Below are 24,605 nucleotides of genomic sequence, written 5' to 3' on the forward strand. Positions count from 1 at the left end.
TTTTTGTAGAAACTTTGTATCTCGTAAACTACTCACCCGGGTGAATGAAATTAATATTTAGGTATTTGATAACGGTTTGAAAATGTGACATCGGAGCAAAACTTGACACAAGTAAGTAAGTAAATCTGACATAATTGTCACATGTAAAAATAGTCCAAACTTTAAAAATCCATGCCTACATGTACTGAATTTTACCACAATTGTCCATATATTGAGTATATATTGACTGAAAATATTGTATTTGTATCGGAATTGTATTGCACGCCATATTTGCGCTCTACTGTCTTATCAAATTAACATAGAAAAGCAACAACAAAGTTATCGAGTTAATGGGTTAAGATACTATGACATATTTCTTTTTATTGATTTTAACTTGAAATAGATTATAAACTATTTAAGAGGGTAAGGGGGTTGGAAGATTTCAAAATAAAACAAAAACAAGTAAGGAAGGGCTAAGTTTGGGTGCAACCGAACATTTTATACTCTCGCAATTTATTGATATAGTTTTTTTAAGATAACAGACAATTTGATCCATATATTCGGCATAAAGTGCAATAGAATAACGAAAATCATCATAAATAGTATATGTGGATTGAGGTAATTCCAGAACCAAGATACAATATATCGAAGACTATACGCCCACTTAATTTGATATTACCTATAATCAGGTATATGGGAGGTAGGCGATGTTATGATCCTATTTTATTAATTTTTGGAACAGAGACAGAGACGAAAAAAATTTCATCTGAATTACATTCAATTACCTGAGGGGTATACCGATATTTTTGGTGAAAAATTACCCTAAGGCACTGAGTTCTTCATGCCATGAAAAGTCATAGTCCTATTTTGACAATTTTTCCACAAGTAATGTCAGAGCTCAAATACTGTATTCGCTATCTTCATTGGATCCTAATGTTTATATAATAAAGTGAACGAATCAGATGGAATTCAAAATTGTGTTATATTAGAAGTAGGCGTACTTGTGAACCGATTTCGCTCTCAGATCAAGAAAGAGATAGAAAGAGTGAGATCCATGAATCACTTTTTAGAGCAGAAAAGCGAATATAAGAGTTAAAAATCTCTGCAGATTTGTAGTAGGTTCAGGGCGCTTTGTCGACTCCTAATTGTTAATTAAGGGGGTTACAGGCTTCACAAAGGCCTATATTTTAAAGTCTACGTATATTTCCCTTTGGGAAACAGCCTTACAACCTAACCTAACGTATATATATATAATAGTATGGTGAAAATTTGACTGAAAATTTGTTTTTTTTCAGTCTTTCAAATTTTCAAATTTTAATAGTTAATTTTCTCAAGCCGCACATGCCGCTTATTGAAATTTAAGAGGATTGACATAGGAACCCTTGTAGTGGTGTTAACGGGCCACTGTCTGATTGGGAGACACGCCAGCAGACTGAGTATACCCTTCAATGATTACTGCAAAAGAAGTAGAAGAAGAAGAAGAAGTTGTGACACCTAATAAAAAATATATTGCAAAGAAACTGATTCATCATATTACCCTTGGCTAATGCGAATTTTTTGTCAGGCATGGGTTGCTTTGTGACAACATAACTGGTTCGAGTATTTCATAAAGATAAACTCTGTTACTTTTGAGTTCCCTAAATTCGCAATAATTTTAATCGAATATAAAGTTTTCTTTAATTAGTGAATCAGAAAAATGGCATTGTCTGGGAACTCGTTAAATTTAAAACATTTGTTCGTTATGATATTTTAACATTCAACAAACTGTCTTATGTATATATACATACATATATTCTCCCTGCCCTCCCACAGAGACTTTAAGTTAACAAATGGGGTCTCGTGAATGTTTTTATCTTATCTGCATGCTAATTTTTTATAATTTTAAACGCCGTTTGCAACGTGCAACATGTCGCACTTATAAATACCCTTAAGCTTGTATGCATGTATATATGTATGTGGCAATCTCAGTGCCCTGGCGGGAGTCTTCACAATTACCGCCTCACTCTCGAAGTCATTTATTAACTCGTGGCAGGCTACGCCACAAGGGGCTTGTCGCTCGGCGCAGCGGCTATACAATGCATGCAAAGTGCGACCAACTTTAGACAGCGCTTTTGCAGGCGCGGTGGCGTGTGGTGGGCGGCTCGCAACATGTTATCGCTTATCGCCGCTTGTAACGTTCATTTACGTGGCTGAAACATTAAACCGCTAAAATTTTACAATGCTAAAACGCTGTCGGTATTAAACCGTTGGAGCTGGAGCTGGAATTAAAGTCAACGCCTTCTCTCAAGCGCCTCTCCTCTTCACTGTTTCAGTCTCATATATGTTTTATGTTGTTTAACACTCTTTAGTAAAGTTTTAATATTTTTGTACTAATGCGCCGTTATGGCACACACTCACGTATGCATTTCAGTATATGTGCTATTAAAGTTCACAACCTGCGGCGCTCGTAATTTATAAGCGCTATTTATGACTATGTGTTGGCGTTGAGCGCACGCTACTGTCGCCGACATCAGTTTTGTTCCTTTTTGTATGTATATATGTGTGCAGTGCCTTGGCTTGCTAGTGCATTCATGTGGAATTATTGTATATTTTAGTTTTTGCAACGAAAGTGTCATTCGCCAAGTTGTTAGTTGTTGGCGTTTATTTTAATGTTTTGTGCTAAGCGTAATTATGAAAGCTATACACGCAGCCGAGGCTTGTGTTAAACATGTTTTATAGTGAATAACACTGCAATTTATTAACAGTTAGATCACAAACTTATTTTGATCAACGTTTATTTGAGATATTAAATATTAAATATTAGATGTAGGTACTCTCATATGAGGATGAGTCAAGTGGGGCATTGTAATAAATTGAAGTGTTAAAAACAATAAAGAGAAAGAGATTTGTGGAAAACATTCTAGATAGATCTTTGCCAGCCATCTAATTATTTGTTTCATCTCCATCGCTTGTTAATGTTATTTAGACAATCTATATTGAGAAAAATAATTGAGATACCTTAAGTACGGACCAATACTAGAGTGTCCAAAAAATCAACAACAAAATCTGATAAAACAACAAACAAATTAAAACACATTTATGAGACTTTATTGTCTATATAACAAAAAACTGCCTTCGTTTAAAGGATCTGTGGAAGAAAGGTGAAAAAGGTTAGAAAAGTGTGTGCAGATTTTCTCAAAATTATTGACTCTCCAAACTATAATTTTTTTTCCTTCAATATTTCTTTATTTATTGGCTCTCCTTTGTTAAAAGCAGTATTAAAGTATTAGAATCTTAAATCTATTTAAAACTAAAGAAGCTCAAGAATGTGCTCTCTTAAACGTTTTTGATTGCAGGAAGTAACAAGGCATTAGCCATTGGATTGGGATGTTCACAAAGTTTAGAAACGTATTTCTTTTTGCTGTCCTCTATCTTCTTCTTTACCATAGGAATATCAAGATCTGTGTGGATATTTTCGTTACGCATGTACCATAGAAAACCCGTGATTGTTCTCCGCATTTTCGATTGGAACCTTTGTATTATATAAATATTAGTTGCACCCGTCGTACCCCACAGTTGAATACTATACATCCAAATCGGCTTTATGACCGCATTGTATAAAATAACTTTGTTGTCGAAGCTAAGTTTAAAATTTTTGTTTAAAAGCCAATTCGAATTTGCTGCTCTTAACTTCGTGCAAGTTATTTTACTCGCTATATGTTTTCGCCATGCGAACCTTCGATACAGGTGAATCCAAAAGATAAGTTACTTCATTCGCTTGGAGTACTAGCACATTGTTTATTTAACGGTCCTGACCTTAGCGAAAATGTAACATGGTTGCATTTTTGCTCATTAATATGTATATGTCAGTTGGCTAACTATTCTTCGACAAAAGTTAAGGGCTCCTTTAATACTCTTGATGCTTTGATGTGGCATTTTGTACGGCTTACCAGAGCTGTGTCAACCGCAAAAGTTGAAGTCAGTATGTTATTAGCTGTTGAATGAAAAGAAACACTACCCTACCCCGGTGTACCGGTCTATATTGCTCATTCTGCTGATATGAAATCTGCTACTTTGACTGTATCTTATCTTGTATATTAAATATGACTTCAAAGTTTTATGCAATTTATAGGGTAAAACGTTTTTGATTTTCCTATGCTACATCTAGAAAAATAACTGAAAAGTACACTCTGTTATCGAATGCTTTCCTGATTTCGTTATTAATTCTATTTACTTGCTCTACATTGTCATTAAAATAATACTATTACGATTTTTAAGATAATTATAGGTTCTAAAGACTTTTTTAGGATTCAGAATGTATAATGTTATCTATAATTTTTATAAAAATCGATTTCTTGCGAAGACTACTGGTTTTTCGTATTATTTCTAGTATGTTTTGCAAGTACTATATTTGTAAGAACAGTTAATCACGGTATTCGTCAGTAAAAAAAAAAAACAGGATTGTGTTAGTTTTAACGATTAGAAGTTTGATCGGTAAAATCATCGTATAACGAATGTAGATGAGGGATATATTCGTCCCACTTTAAAATACCCCAATAATCCGAAAATTACACATTAAGATTGTCATGGTTTAATACTTTTTTAAGTAGAATTATTTTTATGGAACTTCCATGTTTTGATGAAATATTTTAAGATCATTAATTTATTTTTATTATTATTCTAAGATAATTATTAGTAAAATATCTGAAAATCCTTCAGATAACTCATATACTGCAATATTTGAAAAATAGAGAAATATTGATTAATTTTTCTAAAAGTACTACTATTAGACACAGCTTAAACATAACCACTGGGAACCTAAAATCATTATTGAACGCTCATTGTAATGGTGATTACCACAAGACTTATTTTATTTCCGTATACAAGTTGGAAAGCTATTTTTATTATTTACCCAAATGAAAAGTCAATTATTACTTCTGGCTGGCTATAATATATAATCTAGTTTCCACACCTCTTAAGCAGTTCAGCAGCATTTAAGTGTAATGACTACTTACATTTTTTCTCCAGAGTTAAGTACTGGGTAATTTTTGGTTAATAAGCTGAGCGATTTCCCACAACCTTTCCGGCTTGAGTGCCCATTAAACCCCACAAACAAGCTGTATTGGAACTCTATTTCAAACGCCCCATAGCGTTTCACTCACCTCGATTAACGCCAGAAGCTAAATGTTTGGCGCACTAGCAAGCCAAAATGAAGAAATTTTCAATGCAAAATATGAATTATCGCGGAAATGTTCTAATATGTTGCGTATACGCCCCGTGGCATGCCAGAAAGTATTTACCCGCAATAAGCAACTGTGCGCATGCAAAGGCACACATACCCATACATCAGCAAACTATTCGACAACACTGTTATTAAGTAAATGTAAATCAGTTGATATAGCGGCGCAGCTCTCCTAGCTGTGGCATAGCCGTTGCTCGCGGCAATTCCATGTTGTTGCAAGCTGTCGGTACACGCTGACTTTAGTTAGAAATTTTGCAATTTATATCCTATAGCTAGTGCTAATATTGGTTTTAGTGTGAGTAGCATATTCGTGTCAGGATCGTAAGTAATAATTGCGCTTTTGTTTCGCAGGCTTGCATATACATATGTATATATGTATATGGGAGTGTGCATGGAAGTTGCACAGGTTGCAAATATGCCGAAAACAACTGAGTTGCACAAACCATAATATCCATAAGGACATTGAATTTCTTTTGAATGATCAAAATTTAAAACGGTTGTATATTAAAACTCAAGTGTTCCAAAATTTGAGGTGTCTCGACCTAAGGTCTATTGTGCCCTCTCCAGTTCTCACAGCACTCCCTCCAACTCCGTAACTTTAGGAAACCTTAACAGTACTGATGGATGCGATACTACCTCTTTGGGAATACAGAGCCCCAATTGTCTGTCCCCTTTTCTTCGCAATCGCCGGGCAGTCAAGGAGTAAGTGCTCTGGTGTCCCCGCTACCAAATCGCAGAATCGGCAAAGATCCGACGAGTAGTTTCCCAGCTTGTGAAGATGACACCGTAGTCTGCAGTGGCCGGTATATAGTGCCAGTAGTTGTCTCAGTTTGCTCCTGGGGAGCGCCATTACTTATAACCAGTCCCGAGTCCACTTCAAACGATGATATTCAACCTCTATACTGAAATACTATTGTTTTATTGAAAGCACGATCTTCTGCTCAATCAGGTACATTCTGTTCATTAGTGAGTCTTAACGAAGTACTATTATATGATTCAGAGGATTCGATCATTTTATAATTAGAACTTAACCCGTCTCAACTGACTGAAGGCTGAACGTTCACAAAGTACACTGGCGATACCACTATAGCAAGATCTGAACGATATCTCATGACCACTACCATTTTCCTAGAAGCAGAAACCAATATCAGGTATATCGGTAGGTGTTTTATTTTGTTGGTGTTCCAAAACGCTTTAAACAATGTTTGTTATATTTCTAGTGTCTGATCTCTAGAAAACTTTTAATGCGAATCTCTGTGTAAATGCTTACTGGGTAATACAAGTATAAAAGTAGTTTGAGCAAGTACTTCGTGTACAAATCCATTGTCAGCCGTGGCATGCAACACTAAAACTCAAATCGTTTGCAAGCGGAGTACTAACCGCTAGAAACTTACATATTAATATACTTACTTATCACATGCACATATTTATGAGGCAGAGCTGTCTACTGCAATAACGCCGCGGGGCTTTAGCAAAGTGTGGTAGCAAAAAGTGCCAAGCTGTTGCAAAGTGTCAAGCCGTTGGCGGTAAGAAGGCAAGAAATCGCGCTAACACCAAGTGACAGTTATGGCTTCAGCACAACACAACACCACCGCACAGCCAACAACACACAAACAAGGGGGGCTTACATAAACACTTACAAGTACCGAAGCAGCAGTGTGGGGGGCATTCGTGGCGAAAAAACTAATAGCTGTTGCACTTTTTGTGCGCCACTAACACCAGCACTAGCAGCGCCATCGCTGTCAGTTAATGGCAAGTACATACTTTAGCTTTACCACTTAAGCACATTATTAAAATGTCAAATATTTACAGTTTATTGCAGCTGCACTGTTTAGATTATGTTGTGGGGCTCCTGGGGGCACTCGCGCAGCAGTGCAGCAAGCAGGTGAAGTTGCATGACTAGAAGTAGTAGGCTGGAGGCCAAGAGCGTCTTGCCACACTTTTAATGCACGACTTGCTTAAGAAACTAGGATAAATATGCAGTAAAATACATTTGCAGTAAAAGCGAGTGCTTTCACTTTTAGCACATAAATATTATTTATTCATGTGGTCCGATACCAAGCTCATATTTAATGCATATTTTAACCCAGTAAAGTGACCGCTTCTTTTTGCTTCCGTTCTCTTTGCAGAACCATCAGTATTTATCACCATAAACGTTTGAGGCAATGTCGAAAAGTGCTCCCGCTTACATTGGACCCACCACTCCGGCCCACTGGCATGACAGTACGAAAGCCAGGAATTGCATATAAAACCTCGGCGCACAGAACTCAATACTTCGCACGCCCTTTTTACACCTGTCAACTAGTATTTGAAGAGCTCCTACGACACGACACATATTTTTCACTTCTATGCAGCTGGCCGTTCTTTCGTCACTGTGCAGAAACCTTAATGTGGCATAATTTCAAAGCAAGATACTTACAAAACCCCAAACGGAAATGCCATGGCCCGCCACAGACAAACCACACAACAAAGCACTCGGATGCACAACTACAACATCGGCAGCAGTCGTACGTCGGCTGTGCGTCGGCATAGGTGCGAACAAAGACATTGCAGTATTTGCTTTGAAAGCAGTACCGCATGCCAGATAACGTTGGCTACTAAAGTGCGCCGAAAATCACGGCATCCAGGAACTAGGACGAAGTTTTCGAGGAGTTTTCATCTTTTGGTACCCGCTTTGCAATTGTCATTACATAATCTACTCACTATCCCGCTTGCGCAACTACTTTGGCTGCTTTGTTGTCTGAGTTTAGCCCATCCCACATTGGCCGACTGTCCCAGCATGTGCGAGTGCAAGTGGAAAAGCGGCAAAGAGTCAGTTTTGTGCCTTAATGCGAATCTCACACATATCCCGGTGCCATTGGATGCCGGCACGCAGGTTCTCGACTTGACTGGCAATGATATCGCCATCATACCGCACGACACCTTTGCGGCAGTTAATTTGCTCAATCTACAGAAGGTCTATTTGGCTAAATGTCGATTGCGTGTGATCGAACGTTTTGCCTTTCGCAAGCTCATCAATCTGGTCGAACTGGATCTGAGCTATAATCTGCTGAGCAGCATACCTACCGACACCTTCGAATTCATACCCGAGCTGCGTGAAATCAAACTCAACGGCAATCCGATTTCGCGTGTACAAGATGATGCTTTCGGCTTTGTGCCGCAGCTGGTGCGCCTAGAAATGTCCGACTGTAAGTTGACCACAGTCGAGGTGCGTGCCTTTGCCGGCCTTGAGTCGACGTTGGAATGGCTCAAATTGGATGGCAACAAATTGAGTGAGGTACGGTCGGGCACCATAACATCGCTCACGAATTTGCACGGCATTGAATTGGCACGCAATCAGTGGAATTGTTCCTGCGCCTTACGACCGCTGCGTGCATGGATGCTGCGCGAGAATATACCATATGGCATACCACCGCTGTGTCGGGCACCCCCACGTCTGGCTGGCAAAACGTGGGACAAAATCGACCTGGATGACTTTGCTTGCGTGCCACAGATAATTGCCACCGACACCACAGCGCATGGTGTGGAGGGACGCAATGTGACGATGAGCTGTTATGTGGAGGGTGTGCCGGAACCATCGGTGCGTTGGATGGTCAAAAATCGAGTGATTGCGAATCTAACAGCAACGGGCGACCCCACAGCCAGCCCGCGTACTGCGGCAGCAACGCAAGGACGCAAGACTTATGTGGTAAACATGTTACGTAACGCCTCCAATCTGACCATTCTTACAGCCGACATGCAGGATGCGGGCATTTATACCTGTGCAGCTGAGAACAAAGCTGGCAAAGTGGAGGCATCCGTCACATTGGCCGTTTCGCGGCGTCCACCTGAGGCGCCGCTGGGTGCAAAAATAGTGCTGTTATGCATATTTTCGGCTTTACTCTTTGTCGTGTGCTCCTCGTTTGCCGCAATTTGCTTTTGTTCACTGCGTCGTAAACGTAAAATGAGGTTGTGGAACTCAGTACCACCGGCGCGCACAGAGAGTTATGAAAAAATTGAGATGACATCACGTGTCTGCTCGACCAGCGGAAATGGGCCGAACGGTGGCAGTGGCGGCGGTGCTGGCATGGGCAATCGAAAGCCCGACTTGGGTGGCGGTTCCACAGTCGGTTGTGTAGATGTCTCTAACAACTTCTGCAATACTAATGGTGGTAGTGGTGGCGGCGGTTTGTTTCCTAACGACGACAGCGATTACCTGCACACGGCTACGACCCCGCTTAATTGTGGCTCAGATGACGGCGGTGATACTGGTGTGGCAATTGTGAATCCAAGTGGTGGGAGCGCCAAACGCAATGGTGACTACCGCAATATACCAACACACTGTGACGATGATGAGGACTGTTTGGATGCCAACTACCAGTCGGTGGTAAAAACAACCTATGCGGGTGGCAAACACGCAAATCAGACATCAGCAGCGGTGCGCTGGCGTACGGGCATCGCTGGTGGTGGTAGTGGTGGTGTTGCGGTGGGGATCCGCGATAGCCCGCAGGATATCAAAAGAAATGTTAACGCAGGGAGCGGCAGTGGCGAATGTGATGGCGATGTGGGACCACAAAAAACGGATTTACACATACCAAGGCTGATCGAATTAGGCGGGTAAGTCTTTAGATTTCAATATTCTTTTCAGTTTATTCTATGATTCAACACTTGGTTGATTGAGTTGTTGTTAGCTCAATGGTGGGTGTGACACGTGCTATGATTTAGTCTGCTTTAATAAGTCTCTCCACAATTGGGCTAAAATATAAGTAATATTTATAATTTAGCTCTCAAAAAATGCAATGTTTTTTTCGCCATTTTTGTTTTCTGTTTCATATTTTCTCTTGACGATTTGTTTCCACCGACCATACTTTTAGCGTTTAGTGAAAAAATAAAACTGTGAACAGTACACAAAAATATATTGGACGCGGAAGCGTCTTTTGCGTATTTTGAACCAACATCATTCTCATTTACTTGAGATTTTCTGCATTGTCTTGATTATTAGCTCTCGCATCACACAGTTTGCCCATCACTTTCACGCACCGAAATATTCGGTATCAAAATTTCCAGTACATTCCATTTAGGGGCCATCCATAAATTACGTCACACGTAGGGATGCAAACATCGTAAAATGAAACATCGATGGTTCGATGTATCGATGTTTCTTCAAAACCCATCGAAATCAAAAACATCGGCCATTAAAACATCGATACATCGAAACATCGATGTATTTTTGAACTTTTTAAACTTATTTTAAATTTAGTGTGAAAAGCTAAGGGATACAGAAGCAGAAGCATAAATAAATGAAATGTTGTACGCCTTAAGTTGATACATTTTATTTCACTTAGCATTATATGTCTGTTAAAGTTTTTTCTCAATAAATAACAGAATTTCAAAACAACGATATGGAAAATTTTTTCACTGCCATTTCTTTTCGATTTTACTTCTGCGTGATAGTTGCCCTGGGTTTAGAAAACAGTCGTTTACTCGGCACTGAAGAGGTTACAATGTGTAAATATTAATAAGCCTATTTATACAACTCCGGAAACACAGTATTCATGTCAACCCAAACTCTATTGGCTTCTGATTGGTAGGGGTAACAGCCGAGTTACACTTTCTCTTCAACCTTCCGTCCCTGTAATTGTAGATAAATTTGACAGCTTACATTTCACCTTTGGTGGACCAAATGTTTATTCTGGTTCCAAACATTAAACAAGTATTTTGTTTCACACTCATCCGAAGATTCCGTTGTATCAGCGCGATTAATTTTCTATGAAACAAAAAAAAAAGTATTTCCTTTAGCCCTAGCATCTTTCAAATGAAGTAATTTGAATCTCTGATCAAACGCAGTAGTCTACGCCAGAATTGTAAATTGTATAAATAAATCATAAAAGTAACCGCAGGTCAAAGCGCACATTCCCTTAACGAATTCTCCGTATTTTACAGAAATCTAATTCCAATGTAACAAAGCGTATTCAACCAAATAGAGGGTTTCGGGTTAATACCCGAAAAAGTGTGAAGGTGTGAAGTAAAATTTTTATATAAAACATCGACATAAAACATCGTTGAAAGTGACATCGATGCATCGATGTTTTTAGATTCGAGACATCGATGGCTAACATCGATGCTTTTTGACGAAAACATCGATGTTTCAAAAACATCGATACATCGATACATCGTTTATGGATTTATCATAAATTAAAAAAAACAGGTTATTCTATTTATTCTTATATTTATTGAAAAATCTTTAATAAAATCAACATTTAGTTAAATATCAAAGTACAGAGACAACGTATGACTAGTCAAGAAATAATAGATACTTAATTATGCTGCTGCGTGATCGGCGTGGTACAGAGCAGCCAGTCGTCTAGCACCCAGGAGCGCAGCAGAGCGGGAAACGATATTGCCCCAAATTTTGAAATGTGATGTCACAAAGCTTTTGAAAGCGCGGTTTGTTCTGCTTTTTCCAGACTTGATAAGGAAGCGAGGAGTTTGGGTCTGATGATTTTCATTATTTTATTGGACTTTATGCCGAATATATGGGTAAAATTGTGTGTTATCCTAATTAAACTATATCAATAAATTGCGGGAGTATAAAATATTCGGTTGCACCTGTCCTTACTTGTTTTTTGTGGTTCCAAATTTTTGAATACTTCGTTGTTCATGTTGAACAGCAATACCTTATGGATTAATCTACATCAGCATCATATTTTTACCATTCCGTGTCCAATTCAAACTTATCGACCTGAATTGGCTGTTTCCCGTTGGCCGCTTTTTCAAATTTTTAATTGTCTTATAAAATTTTTGTACACACTTGCGTGCCCATATCCACTTTATGTCGTATGATGGCACAAATTAGGGTATCCACTTGACACTTGACACTCGAGATGCGCACAAGTGATAAACGCACGGAAATAACACGTGCTAATGATGTGCAAAACACGCTCGGTTCATATGATAAAAGTTGCCACTTTTTCGCAATGAATGAACCGCTACAGCTGTCGCTAGTATCAGAGCAAAGGGTTCTGAAAACTATGATCTCTACCCCACTTTTACACATACTCTCATACATTTGTTGTGCAGTGTGTACAATTTTGAGTGGCTGCAACATGCTTTGAAGCTTCTTCAGTGTACAAAAGTTCTCGCAGACACGAGATATCCCTTACCATCTTAAGTTGTCTTCTGCTTGCATCGGCAATGTTGGCTGGTACCGCAGCTGGCTGCAGGCAGTTTGCCAAATTGGTTAGCTACTCGCTCACCTCTTGCCACAACTGTTCAAATGCTGGGGTTTCTTCGCCAGCTGGTGTGCCCATCTCGTCTTTATCTCTGCCATCTCCAACTTTTCACTAGTGTTTTGTTTTCACTAATTCTGTTGCAACTCTTTCGTGCGCTTTTGTTGATTCTCTTTAATGTCGACTATTTGTCGTCGTGTACATTATGTATCCTACATATTGTTTATATATAAATATGTATGTTTGTATATATCTTTCTATGTCCTTTCAACTTTTGTAATAAAACAGTTCCTTGCAATGTTTCTGCTGCTTCTTCTGCTTTGTTATTGTTCTCGCCCACGTTGGCTGTCGCTCGCTGTTGTTGTTGTCTTAGCACTTGATGCAGTGTGGCCTGCAGCGCAGACGCCCCTCACGGCGACAATGTCCGCCTAACTTTTGAACGTACATATTTCATATCATTCATTAATTTGAAGATGCAATTTAAGAAAGTTTCAAGCTGCATGCAACACATTCTGTGGCTTTGTTGCACACGCAAACCGAGGAGCGAAATTACGGTAAATTGTAGTAAAAGTTGATTAGTCGGCATTCGTTTAGCACATTCTGTAGTTTGGAGATTATGCTACTTTCTAAAATTGTACGCGCTAAGATTTGGCTTTTCCAAGAAGTTTTGTCATAAAAATGGTTTTGTTGCATGTGCGCACAGTGTGAATAATATCTCTTTTATATTGCAATACGACCGCCCAAAACAAAAAATGTCGTCGGATAATGGAACACTAATGCTCTTGCTTAAATGTGAAAACTTCTAAAATAGATTTCTGCTTTCGAAGCACTGACTGGCGCACAACTTATAGTAAAGGCTTGTGACGGGCTTCCAAACCTATTGAAAAACTTACTTAATTTAGCCTTATATATTTCCAACGCTCTGAAGAATATGATGAAAATTTTTTTCAGAAACTAAGACCTTTGTTCTAACCAGAGTACCAATCTTAACCAAATGCAGATTAACAGCAGTTCAATCAGTTCTGTCACGAGTTGTCATAAAAGGAAAATCCGCATAGACTTTAGACTTTACATAGCCCCACAGGAAAAAGTCTAACAGTGTGACACCACACGATTTTGAGAGCCAATGGACCGGCCCAAACGTGAAATTTTCTGCTCACCGAAGTGTTCTCTCAATAAATACATTGATTGACTTGCAATGTGTGAGAAGAGGCGTCGTTTTGTTGAAACCCAATGTCATCGAGATCAAGAGCTTCAGACATCAAATAGTCGGTTACCATGGCGAGATAACGGTCGCCATTGTCGGTTACGTTCTCACCGCCATCATTATTGAAGAAATATGGACCGATGATTCCACCAGCCCACAAACCACACCAAACCCTTGCTTTTTCGGGATGAAATGGCAGCTCTTGAATTTCTTCAGGTTGCTCTTCATCCCAAATGCAGCAATTTTGTTGTTTACGTAGATACCCATTGAGGCTTCAGTTCTTGCACAAGCTGAATTGTGTATGCTTTCAATTTCAGTTTTCGACGTAAAATGCGCCAAATCGTTCCATACGTTAGCCCGAGTTGCTGCAAACGGCGCCGAGTCGACTCTGCACAGTCTTCGTGTACACACTCAACTGCGGCTACTGCCTTTTTCTTCACCGCGTGTTGGACGTGGTCTATACGGTCGAACATTATCCAATAAAGATGCTGGATCTCAAGTTGGGTGATGTTGATGCGAATAGTACACTCATTATGCCGATCTTGTTGACCATAAACTGAGCAAAACGCATTCTTTACAGTGCATTTCGTAATAAAGTTGAACAATTTGTAAACGTTCAAGGGTACAAAAGGTAACATTACAGCTTCAGACGACTTACGTCTAATCTGTCAAAAAAATACTATTGAAAAAATTACCTTTAATTGGATCAGCCGATATACATATGTCAAATATTAAATAAATGGCGTGTATCTCTAGAACAACTGTACAGATTGGTAATAATATGTTTTTAACTTTACTAAAGTAAATCAAATAGAAGCAATGTCGGAAGAGTCGTTTAACAACATTTGAGAGCTCAATGGGACTAACAACACAGCATCATATTGAATAGCTAGGGAGATTTTACTAGAGACAAACTACCTAGATTCTCGACCTAGAATATTTATAGTGACCGTTACTGAAGCAATATTTATTAGAACCATTAAAAAATAAGTATATTCCAAATAAACATTATCTTTATTTATTCTGTAAGGCTCATCATCTCATTTAATGTCAATTATTTCTTTTCACTCCAGTTCCGACTCTGCCTCCAGTTCGATTTCGAGTCAAGTGGACGCCGCTGCTCGCTTGGGTGGCTACAATCCCATGCCCACCTGGACAACCACACCGATTGCCACAACGAAGATAACCTCACCACATAGCAAACGAACGGCCGGACAAACAGTTGGACCCAACAACAATGCTTACTACAACAACGATGATGTTAGCACATCGGTATTCTGCAGCGGTGACAGTGTCGAGAATGATCTTTTCGACAGCAACTACCCCGATTTGTTGGACATCGCCAAGTACGCAGTGGCGCAGGCGACAAACTCGAACAATAACAACGCGCATTATGGCTTAAATGGCGGAGCGGGCAGCTCCACAAATGCGGCGCTTTGTACGCTACCGCGAAAATTGAAGAATACCGGCAAATACTTTAAAAGCTCATCGGATAGTCAATCACCGCTGCTGGCGGACAACTCAAGCAAATATGGCAGCAGCACTCTGGGTGATGCCAGCTTCCTAAATGAGTTGACGATGGGCCGACGCTTCTCGGCCGAGTCGACATACTCAAATTATGTTGGCACATCCACCTACACCAGCGGGCAGCGTTCGAATAGTTTCCTCAATTTGGTACAAAGCACCAATAAAGGAAATCTGAATCTTAGTGGCAGCGCTGCAATGGGTGCAACGGCTATGGGTGTGAATAGCGCGCGACGCAACCCTAGTCTACCTTCCTCACCGATACACGATGCACATCAACATCAGCGTTCCTTCAGTTCAGCAGCAACGCCACTGCTTGACTTTTCCACGCTAACCGCTCGCACTGGCGTAGCCACAACACCAGCAGCGAACCTTGCGGCCGTCTCTACAACATTGCCGCCGACAACGAACACTTCAACGGTGGCCGCTTACGACTACCATGCCGCGCAGCTGGAACGCTTCCTCGAGGAATATCGCAATCTACAAGATCAATTGTGCAAGATGAAGGAAACCTGCGAGACGATACGCAAGAAAGAGGTGCCGATGCGCGGTGCCGTCGGACATTCGGCGCAACTGGCCGATCCGGTGATGTACAATGCGGCGCTTGCGGCCAACAATTCGCCCGCCACGAACCCAAAAACCACTACGCTGAAGAGTAAAACTCTGCTACCGGGACAGCCACCCGATCCGCCCCCTTATTGGCTGCATCGCAATGCAATGCTAAAGCGTCTGAATGAGTCGCAGGCGGATATATTCAAGAGCTAATGAGACTGAGGCTGTATCAAGCAAGAGCAGCCAATCGGGCGGATGTAGGCGTGGTCGTGTGGTCGTGTGGTGCTAGTAAACTCACGTAGTAACTGCTACTTAATCGAGCGAAACCGTAAAATGGTTAGTTTAGTTTAAACAGTTAAAAAGTATCCAGTCAATTTAGGCCCATAGTCAAAACCTATGCATACATACAAACAAAATGTATATTCGAAATTTAATATTTTTTTAAAGCAAACCTCTACTTTAAACAGTTAGTGTGCGCCGTTACACAGCATACATACAAACATATGTATATTTATAGTTCAAGGTCAATGAAACAACAAAACTCAACTCGCAAATACATATGTACTTATGTCAACTACATAGTCTTAACTGTAAATATATATAGACAGGCATAACACACAAACGATACAAGTATTTCTTACCTAAAGTCTAAATATTTATAAACATAAGTTACTCTGTAATGGAAAGCTCTAGTACTTAAATTACTTATACAAATACAACAATTACATTAAACTATAGCAAAGTAACAGTTAGACTAGCAAGTATGTATACTAGACAAGGCATAACTCAAGCAACTACAATATTTTCAACTATTATCCCTAAAACTCATGCATACGATCTCGTATTCCTTTCCGATACTAAGCCGCAAGGTGATTTGTTAAGCGTTTTGTGTAAATGCGTCGCATTGATTGCGTAAGCAGTTGATATGCGGGAGTATCTTACGTTTGGCAGTTGGCCATTTATTATGCGACCGAGTGTTCGATTGTTCATGGAAGTGTAAAAAATACTGTTAGTTGTGTGCAATAAAAGTTTAACTTAAAATTTAGTTTGTAAATTATTGAAACTAAGTAGTGCATAATCAAAGTTAGTTATTACACTAGGGATATATAAATAAGTAAATTGAGAATTGAGATTTTGAAAAAAAGGAAACAAATAAATTAGTTAAAATATAACGCTGTGTTTTATTGTAATCATGTGTGGAAAACCAATTGTCACAGTGTGGTCGAAACACTGATAAATTACAGCCCTGTTGAACAATATATAATTATACCCTTTGAATATCCGATTTTACAGAGCACCGAACAGTAATGAGCGCAAAAGCAAAGGTGAAGAATCTAAAATCCGTAATGTGTAACTAATTTCTAACCACAACTGAAAGTCAGCATATCTTGTTCTTGCATTTCTTTAACCATAGTCTGCTGTTCGACAGAACAGCTCTCAGAGTATGCATTTGTGAGTGCAAATATTATTTTGTCTTCGGATGCATCCCAAATGAATTTAAATGATTCGAGATAACTCTGGTGTACACTGAGGAGAAAAACAAAGTTTATGTTGAGTCCATCAACAAAAAAACATCAAGATCTTGACATTAAGGGAAAGACACTTCCTTGAATTCCAATGATATACGTTGTTTATTGACATCCTCCGCTGTGTCAAAGCTTTAAAATAGGTAAAATTTGTTTCAATCCAAAACCACGTCTAGTTTCCATATAACAAAAACGTGGGTTTTTTCTGATTAGATTGCTTTCATATCGGAATAAAAGTTTGCAAAACTGCAGCGGTGTGACATCGCTCATATAAATTTCGAAATCTGGCTATACGCTTTCAAAGCCTCAAAAATATTGGTAAGTCTGTAAAATGTTGTAAAGAAATTCAGGGAGAATGTTTTCCTTATAATACGGTGCTTCTTTACCTTAACTTGGCAAGATCGGTCGTTGCATCCCCAACTTCCATATAGCTAATATTAGCATACATTAGGTTAGGTTAGGTTGGTCTGGTAGGCCTGCAGGCCACGCATAGACTAGTTATGGTCCTTTGCGATACCAGAATGGAGTGCCTTCACATGTTCCCCGAGTAGTAGTCATCGTTTAGGATGCCTACGCCTGACGCGAATTTTAATAGTTTATGAGGCTTCACCAACGCTATCTCCTCTAACGTATAGTATTGTGGGCCCCTAAGTACCTAAGACGTTGTCTCGTTGACGCAGGACAAACGCACAAGAGATGCTCCACTGTTTCCTTGGTGCCACGCTCTTGACATTTTCTGCATTCCTCCCGATCTGACAACCACATCTTATAGGCATGTGCCGCTACTAGGCTGTGACCGGTAAGAATGCCAACCATGGTCCTACAACCATTTCTATTAATCGACCGAATAATCTTGAGCATCCTATAACATGGTGGCGAAAACGTATGAAATCGTCCCCGGCCTACATATACTATATGTTTATAATGATTTCCTTGAACTTAATGTCCATTATATGGGCCAAATTGTGTGTTATCCTCATAAAACAAAATAAATGAATTGCGAGAGTATAAAATGTTCAGTTCTCACTAAACTTAGCTCTACAGTACTTTTTATTCTATGAGATGTGAAAAATTAGATATAATATTAGGCCATCACAAGTTAATAGCCAAATCATGGACAAATAAAACGCACCTGGCTTATTTCATATATTCGCTTAATGTATTGTGTTGCGGCCGCGAAGTTTCAACTGAAATTTCAATTGTTTAAAAATAAATCGGTTAAATTTATAAATCAATATTCCTTAGTGCTTACCGCTGTTATATAAAATTTTACTTTTTAAGAACTCTAATTTGCTAAGTCAAATCAAATCCGTTGCCCTTCGAATCGCAATGATACTGAAGAGTAGTGTTGATTGATAACAGTCTTTTCAAGATTGTGTTCCTAAGAATTTTCTAATATAATGAAGAATATCAGGCATGTGCTGGAAATCGTGCGATTTCATTTTGATACCGAAATTCCAATGATTCGAAACAGCTGATAGTCAAACAACTGACATTTAATAACAATTTTCTGTGAAATATTTTTGTGAATATGAGTGTATTTATTGTTTCTGCTGATTTAATGTAACGAAATTATTGAAAAAAAATAATGAAAAAGTTTTAAGAGATCGCTCAAATCCTTTAGATATTTCAGAGTCAGTGTAAGTGCAATTAAAGCGCTTATTAAGACCGATTTACCATACAAAATAAAAATCTACATTAATTTTTAATTGACTTGAAAATGAAATGCAACTCTGCGACAAAGATTTACGATATACGGGCTTTGTCTGCGATAGGCTGATTTTTTGATTAAAAAAGCTACGGTAGATGTTGCTGCTAAAAATATCAATCAGCTGATGAAACTTACAGCTTATGAAAAGCAAAAACAAAAATGTATAACAACTGATCGGTTATCGTGTAGCCAGCAGTCTAAAAAGCAAAAAAGGGTTTCTCAATAAAAATTTTGATTGATCAATTAATTTGGCTGTCTAATAACACTATAAGCTGCTTCGGCTCGCGGAATACGTTTTAAAGACGTTGCTCAGCTAGAGTTGATTACAATTTGAACAAGATGGCATTTTGGACTTCTTTTATAATGAATTTGTATAAATATATGTGGATCTTTTTCCAAGCAGTATCTCTGGGCCAATGTTATAATGATCTGTTTGATTTTGACGATCAGTGATCGAACTTAGTTTAAATTATATGAATTCCAGTAAGCAATGGAAAATATGTAAGACTTTAACTTTTTCATCTCACAGGCTTTCTGCTCAGTGCTTTCGCATTGCTCACGTTTTTCCACATAATTGCAGTTGAAAGGAAAATTTGCGCCGCAAAACTGTTCATTGCTGCTCTTAATATGGATCAACAAGCGTATGAGTGTGTTTTTATGTGAGTCCATGTGCTCGCTATTGTGTACACAAATAAACTTATGCTACAGCAACACAATGGCGGCTGTCATGGTTGCAAATTAGCTGCAGCTGCAGCTACGTGCATGACAACGAAAATTGCAACAGCCGAGCGGCGCACAATGAGCCACGTGCAGCGGGCAGCTGCTAGTGCAAATGTCGACTTTTATGGCGTTGCAACCGCAACCAACTCCAGTAAAAAGGCACTCGAGGCGAGCATTTTTCCTCAACATTGTTGTTGGTTTTTTGTTCATTTGGCATTTAATTTCTCGTTGCTGTTGCACCGGCACGCAGCGACGCCGTCAAACAGTTTTCGCTGGGCCTTGACCGACTAGCTGCTGCCAGCTGTTGACGCAAAGCGCAAAGTCTTACAAGTCAACGGGGCTGCCTTCGCCATACAAAACAAACCACTTACGCCCACTTGCGTAGCAAATTGTGCGCAACTGTAAATCACTCACAATGGAATGCAGCAGATTTTTCGCAACCGCCTGCGCTGCGACTGCCGCAAACCGCAACGAGCGCGCAACTGCGCCGCATCAAGTGGCAAGTGGCATGTTGAAAAGGTTGCGGTTGCAGCGCTGGCGAAAGCCTTACAACGCAACGACCGAACGAACGTGTAACAATCACGAAAGGCTGTGGCAGAATAGGCCAAATCCGAATCAACGCAATACCTGTGTGTGCGACGAGGAGGGGTGGTATAGTGCGGGGCAGGTGAAATTCGCAAAGGTTGTGGGGTCTATGTGGTAGTATGAGGTAGCGCTGAGCGGCGCAATGTGCAACAACCGGCATTGTGCCGAATATACATGCGAGGCTGTCAATCCTCTGCTCTCCCTTCGACTGCCTCCTAGCCTCTTTAGTGTTTTGGCATTGTGTGCGTAGTAACCTTGGCGGTTGTTGCTGTTACTACGTTTTGTTGCTCGGAATGCCAACGTGTATTTGCAACGCTTGCAAAGTCTACGCCATCCTTCAGTCACTATTCTCTACTTAGTTGCACTTTGCAACGTCGCCTGCCCCGTTATTATTGTGTTGCCGACGGCCATGAACATTAACTGAAAAGCCGCTCAAGTGTTGACGTGATTCTCTCTGCGCTCTGCTTAAAATCGTAAATAACAAACGACATTGCAACAAAACAATTTTACCTAAAAATATAATACACACTTAAAAGTAAAAGTAGGCGCATTGAGAAGGCTGCGATAGCGCTCGGAAGGAATTTGTTATATTATATTTAGCTCAGAGTCACATAACGGGTGATTTTTTTGAGGTTAGGATTTTCATGCATTAGTATTTGACAGATCACGTGGGATTTCAGACATGGTGTCAAAGAGAAAGATGCTCAGTATGCTTTGACATTTCATCATGAATAGACTTACTAACGAGCAACGCTTGCAAATCATTGAATTTTATTACCAAAATCAGTGTTCGGTTCGAAATGTGTTTCGCGCTTTACGTCCGATTTATGGTCTTATGATTTCTGGTTGAATGGCTACGTAAATAAGCAAAATTGCCGCATTTGGGGTGAAGAGCAACCAGAAGCCGTTCAAGAACTGCCCATGCATCCCGAAAAATGCACTGTTTGGTGTGGTTTGTACGCTGGTGGAATCATTGGACCGTATTTTTTCAAAGATGCTGTTGGACGCAACGTTACGGTGAATGGCGATCGCTATCGTTCGATGCTAACAAACTTTTTGTTGCCAAAAATGGAAGAACTGAACTTGGTTGACATGTGGTTTCAACAAGATGGCGCTACATGCCACACAGCTCGCGATTCTATGGCCATTTTGAGGGAAAACTTCGGAGAACAATTCATCTCAAGAAATGGACCCGTAAGTTGGCCACCAAGATCATGCGATTTAACGCCTTTAGACTATTTTTTGTGGGGCTACGTCAAGTCTAAAGTCTACAGAAATAAGCCAGCAACTATTCCAGCTTTGGAAGACAACATTTCCGAAGAAATTCGGGCTATTCCGGCCGAAATGCTCGAAAAAGTTGCCCAAAATTGGACTTTCCGAATGGACCACCTAAGACGCAGCCGCGGTCAACATTTAAATGAAATTATCTTCAAAAAGTAAATGTCATGAACCAATCTAACGTTTCAAATAAAGAACCGATGAGATTTTGCAAATTTTATGCGTTTTTTTTTTTTAAAAAGTTATCAAGCTCTTAAAAAATCACCCTTTAGTTCATAGCAACAAACAACTACATACATCCTATATATTTTATACCGGAATATATGCGGTTAACTGAAGTCTTCTTAAGTTGCTATCTTAGAAGTAGGGACCTTGCACACCCGGCGCTCATTAGAGAAAAATAATTTGTTGTACAATATATATAGCATTGAGTGGTCAGTGAGGTTAGGTTGAATGGCTGCAAGCGCATTTTAACTCTTAAAGCCGAAGTCCATCACTTCTGTGTTCATTTCCACACAATTTAGTAAAACGAAGGTAAGATTTTGACTCATTTGATTGAATATAAGGTCTATTTGAGTTGCTGAAGCAATGACCTTCGCAGTCACAGGAACCCTAAGGTGATCATGACCGTCTGCAACTTACAAAGAGATCGCTTTATGAAATTTGTGACGGCAGAGTTCGCATGACAATGGTAAAATAAACTGTTTCCATTAGGTTAGGTTCAAAGACTGACACTCGCGACAAGTGTCACGATGGATCCCACTTGAACAGCTGAAGGTGTTTGTCCATTGTGATACCGAAAGACTTCTAAATATAGATCACAAAGAAGACCCTTACATATCGCCGAAGCTCTTTGAGCATATCACAAATTTTATGTGTGGGAGGAAATGACTTGGTGTTTCCACCTCTCCTTCCTTCCAGGAGTCCAGTGTGTACTCTCACAATTGCGACAAGGCGAACCTTTTTGAGTGCATGCAGTTTAGCCGATCTCTTACGTCCTACTTTGGGCCAAAAGGATTTCACAACCGAGTAGATTTAATTTATGTTTACCACGCTTGCGAGAGGTCCTTTTATCTAGCACTAGAGCACAAGATAACAGCGGAACACCGACTAGTTCCCACCATGAAACTTTTTCTATTAAGTGCTGAAGACGATGATCGTGGTCGGCTAATTTCTCCGCAACGGTGATATTCGGTTAAAAATGTTTTGAGTCGGATTCCAGGTTGAATCAGTTGCTTCAGGTGCTCACAAAATAAACTGGTTCGGGGCACTCACCAACTCTTTCGAGCACCTCCATATAATAACTAAACTGAGGTTTCAACATGTCTTTTAATGGGACTATTTCACGATAAACCTTCAATGGGTTCCAGCACACAGCGACATTCAGGGAAGCTGTGAAGCAGATTAACTACTAACCTTACAAATTAATTCTGATAAATAAGGAATACCATGCCTTTGGCCACTTCTAGATATTTAATCGACAAGGACGTCATAGAGATAGCCGAGTTTTGATGGAAACAATCCCTGCCTCAACAAGCAGACAAACGTGGCCTGAACGACCTTAAAAACTCTAGTAGAAGTGTTAACAGGTCATTGTCTGATTGTTAGGCATGCCAGTAGACTAAGGGACGTCATACCATGACAATAGCAGATGCTGTCTAGAAGTCTATCTTCTATGTGAATGCAAGGCTTTGCACGGGAGAAGAAATATAACACTACATCACAATTTTTCGACGATGTCTCGAAAGTTACATTTAAACAACTTTTTGAATTGAACAACTTTATCAAGACCAAAGGATGGTTAAGAGAGGACTTGGTAGTGTGACCGGATTCTAGTCCCGGTGGGCGCCCAATGGGCTTCCCAAAAGCCTAAGTGCATCGTATCACATCCACTTTACATACCTAACTAAGCGTCAAAACAATCTAATCTCAATATTATCAATAAAGCGCTCTCATCTATGGGTTTTTTTATCAGAATGGTCAAATCGATAATAATTATTATCTACACCCTTTGAAAAATGTATTCACGAGCTACATATATGTTCAGGCTCTAACGATAATTCGTCCAGTGTTTACGTTTCATCTAATTATTTCGAAATTCCTGCTCCGGAAAATCACTAAATTTCTTTAACCCTTAAGTGATTTTATATAAATTCGAAGGCTTTCATAGCCACCATAAACCTTGATCTGTATTTTACAACGTTTTTATGAAACAAGCATATTAATTGATTTTACAAATATTAATCTCATATAATATCAATACAAGATCATTATTTAATTGCATTCTTGAGTTCACTATCTTCAGGATCGCTAGAGAGTTAAATATGATGTGATGAATTAAAAATAGTGATAAATTGAGAAATTTAAAATTTTTACTACTTTAACCCGCCAACATTCAACTTAAGCACTACAACAACACTTACGAATTTGGTAAATGAGCAAAAGGGGGGGAGGGGGGTTTACAGCAAAATATATATGAATGCAAACTTTCCGGATTTCGCACTTCACGTTGAATGTGCTTTTGACGTTTGCCACGCGAAAGTAAACAGCAAGGCGCTCAGGGCAGAGTGTGGGGCGGAGGAGGATGGGAAATAAGTTTTAAAAGTGCTTGCGGCGGCTGTGTCTGACGAAATAACCGCCAGCTAATGTTTGAGTTAATTTAGCGACGCCTGTGTGCATAGCAATGAGCTGAAGGGTAATTGTTTGTATTGAGACAAATCCAAAGCGTTGAAAGCGCGCGAGCTGTGGCAACATTGTGGGAAATACATATTTTTTTCATTGGTTCGTGTTGCTTTCAGGGAGCATAATGCTCGTAATCAAATAAAATGGCACACAAAATGTTCATTTTCGCCACATTTCCTGGCGTCGAGCAACGGGCTAGCTCCCCCCACCTTCACCATCGCCGACGAATTATTGTCTATTTTAGCGTCGACGGACCGCAGGCGAGGCAGGCCACTTGAAATGGCAACAACGCCCGTTTGTATTTCATTTGCATGCCTAATGAAGTGCTATGCGCGCTGTTGTTGTTGTGTTGATTATGTGGCATGCGACAAGCAAAATGCGCGGTCGCCGGATGTCACCTACAATTGCAGGC

General features: G+C 39.7%; 1 protein-coding gene across 3 annotated transcripts in view; it reads left to right on the forward strand.

Annotated features, from left to right (window-relative positions):
• Window positions 1–16,199, forward strand: part of LOC105214739 (uncharacterized) — a 116,552-nt gene extending 100,353 nt beyond the window's left edge. For all 3 annotated transcript variants that reach the window (XM_054226992.1, XM_029041975.2, XM_011188322.3), the window contains 2 exons: window positions 7,330–9,796; window positions 14,689–16,199. In XM_054226992.1, coding sequence (XP_054082967.1) covers window positions 7,641–9,796; window positions 14,689–15,904 — 3,372 coding nt within the window. In that variant the 5' untranslated portion in view covers window positions 7,330–7,640 and the 3' untranslated portion in view covers window positions 15,905–16,199. The remainder of the gene's footprint in view (window positions 1–7,329; window positions 9,797–14,688) is intronic.
• Window positions 16,200–24,605: the final 8,406 nt, after the last annotated feature.

Source organism: Zeugodacus cucurbitae, chromosome 3, assembly GCF_028554725.1.
Source record: "Zeugodacus cucurbitae isolate PBARC_wt_2022May chromosome 3, idZeuCucr1.2, whole genome shotgun sequence".
Lineage (NCBI taxonomy): Eukaryota > Metazoa > Arthropoda > Insecta > Diptera > Tephritidae > Zeugodacus > Zeugodacus cucurbitae.